At 61.2% G+C, this 621-nt stretch overlaps 1 protein-coding gene across 1 annotated transcript; it reads right to left on the bottom strand.

Annotated features, from left to right (window-relative positions):
• Positions 1-40: 40 nt before the first annotated feature.
• On the bottom strand, positions 41-612 carry LOC109508811 (protein C-ets-1-like). Its single transcript, XM_019858769.1, has 3 exons — positions 485-612; positions 210-413; positions 41-137 (listed from the first exon to the last, which is right to left on the bottom strand). The coding sequence occupies exons 1-3, from the start codon at positions 600-602 to the stop codon at positions 61-63; spliced, it is 399 nt and encodes a 132-aa protein (XP_019714328.1). The 5' UTR covers positions 603-612; the 3' UTR covers positions 41-60.
• Positions 613-621: the final 9 nt, after the last annotated feature.

Raw genomic sequence — 621 nt, 5'->3', positions numbered from 1 at the left:
AAAAAAAGGCCCAATTTTTCCATGAGAACGTTTCCTAATTCACGCAAAACACGAGAGCGTTTATCCGCGGAGCATACCTTCATTGTTTGGAGGCTGGCAGGGAGCGTACCCGGCGCACACGGTCAGCGCGGCGTGATCTGGAGATGAGAAGACAGTCAGCAGCTGCGGCCGGCGAGTGGGCGCACGTGTGGCACGAGTGAAATTTGAACCCCGTCTCATGATCTCCAGGTGCTCCCACAGGATCTCCCCGGCGGTGCAGTCGGACACGAGGCCCAGGAAAGCCTCGCGGTCCAGGCGGCACAGCTCGCGACCCCGCAGGCCCTTCAGGTCCGAACCCGACAAGCGCAGCCCGAACTCGGCCCGGCACCAGCCCAGCCAGTGGTTCACCTCCCATTCGGACCATCGAGTCGGATCTGGCGGGAGGGAGGACAAGCGGCGTCCCGCAAATGGGGCGGATGCGCACGGCGACGATTTGGTCTTTCACCTTGGGGGAAACGGTGAGTGAGCCTCTCCTGGGTGAAACCGGCAAAACTGGCTCTCAGAGCCTGGCACAGAACCTCCTTGCTGGTCGGGGTGAGAGGGGGGACCTCCAGGGGGTCCATCTCTGTCACAAAAAAAAAA

The sequence above is a fragment of the Hippocampus comes genome, unplaced genomic scaffold (genome assembly GCF_001891065.2).
Source record: "Hippocampus comes isolate QL1 unplaced genomic scaffold, H_comes_QL1_v1.1 C16633032, whole genome shotgun sequence".
Classification (NCBI taxonomy): Eukaryota; Metazoa; Chordata; class Actinopteri; order Syngnathiformes; family Syngnathidae; genus Hippocampus; species Hippocampus comes.
This window is presented reverse-complemented; position numbering and strand designations above follow the sequence as displayed.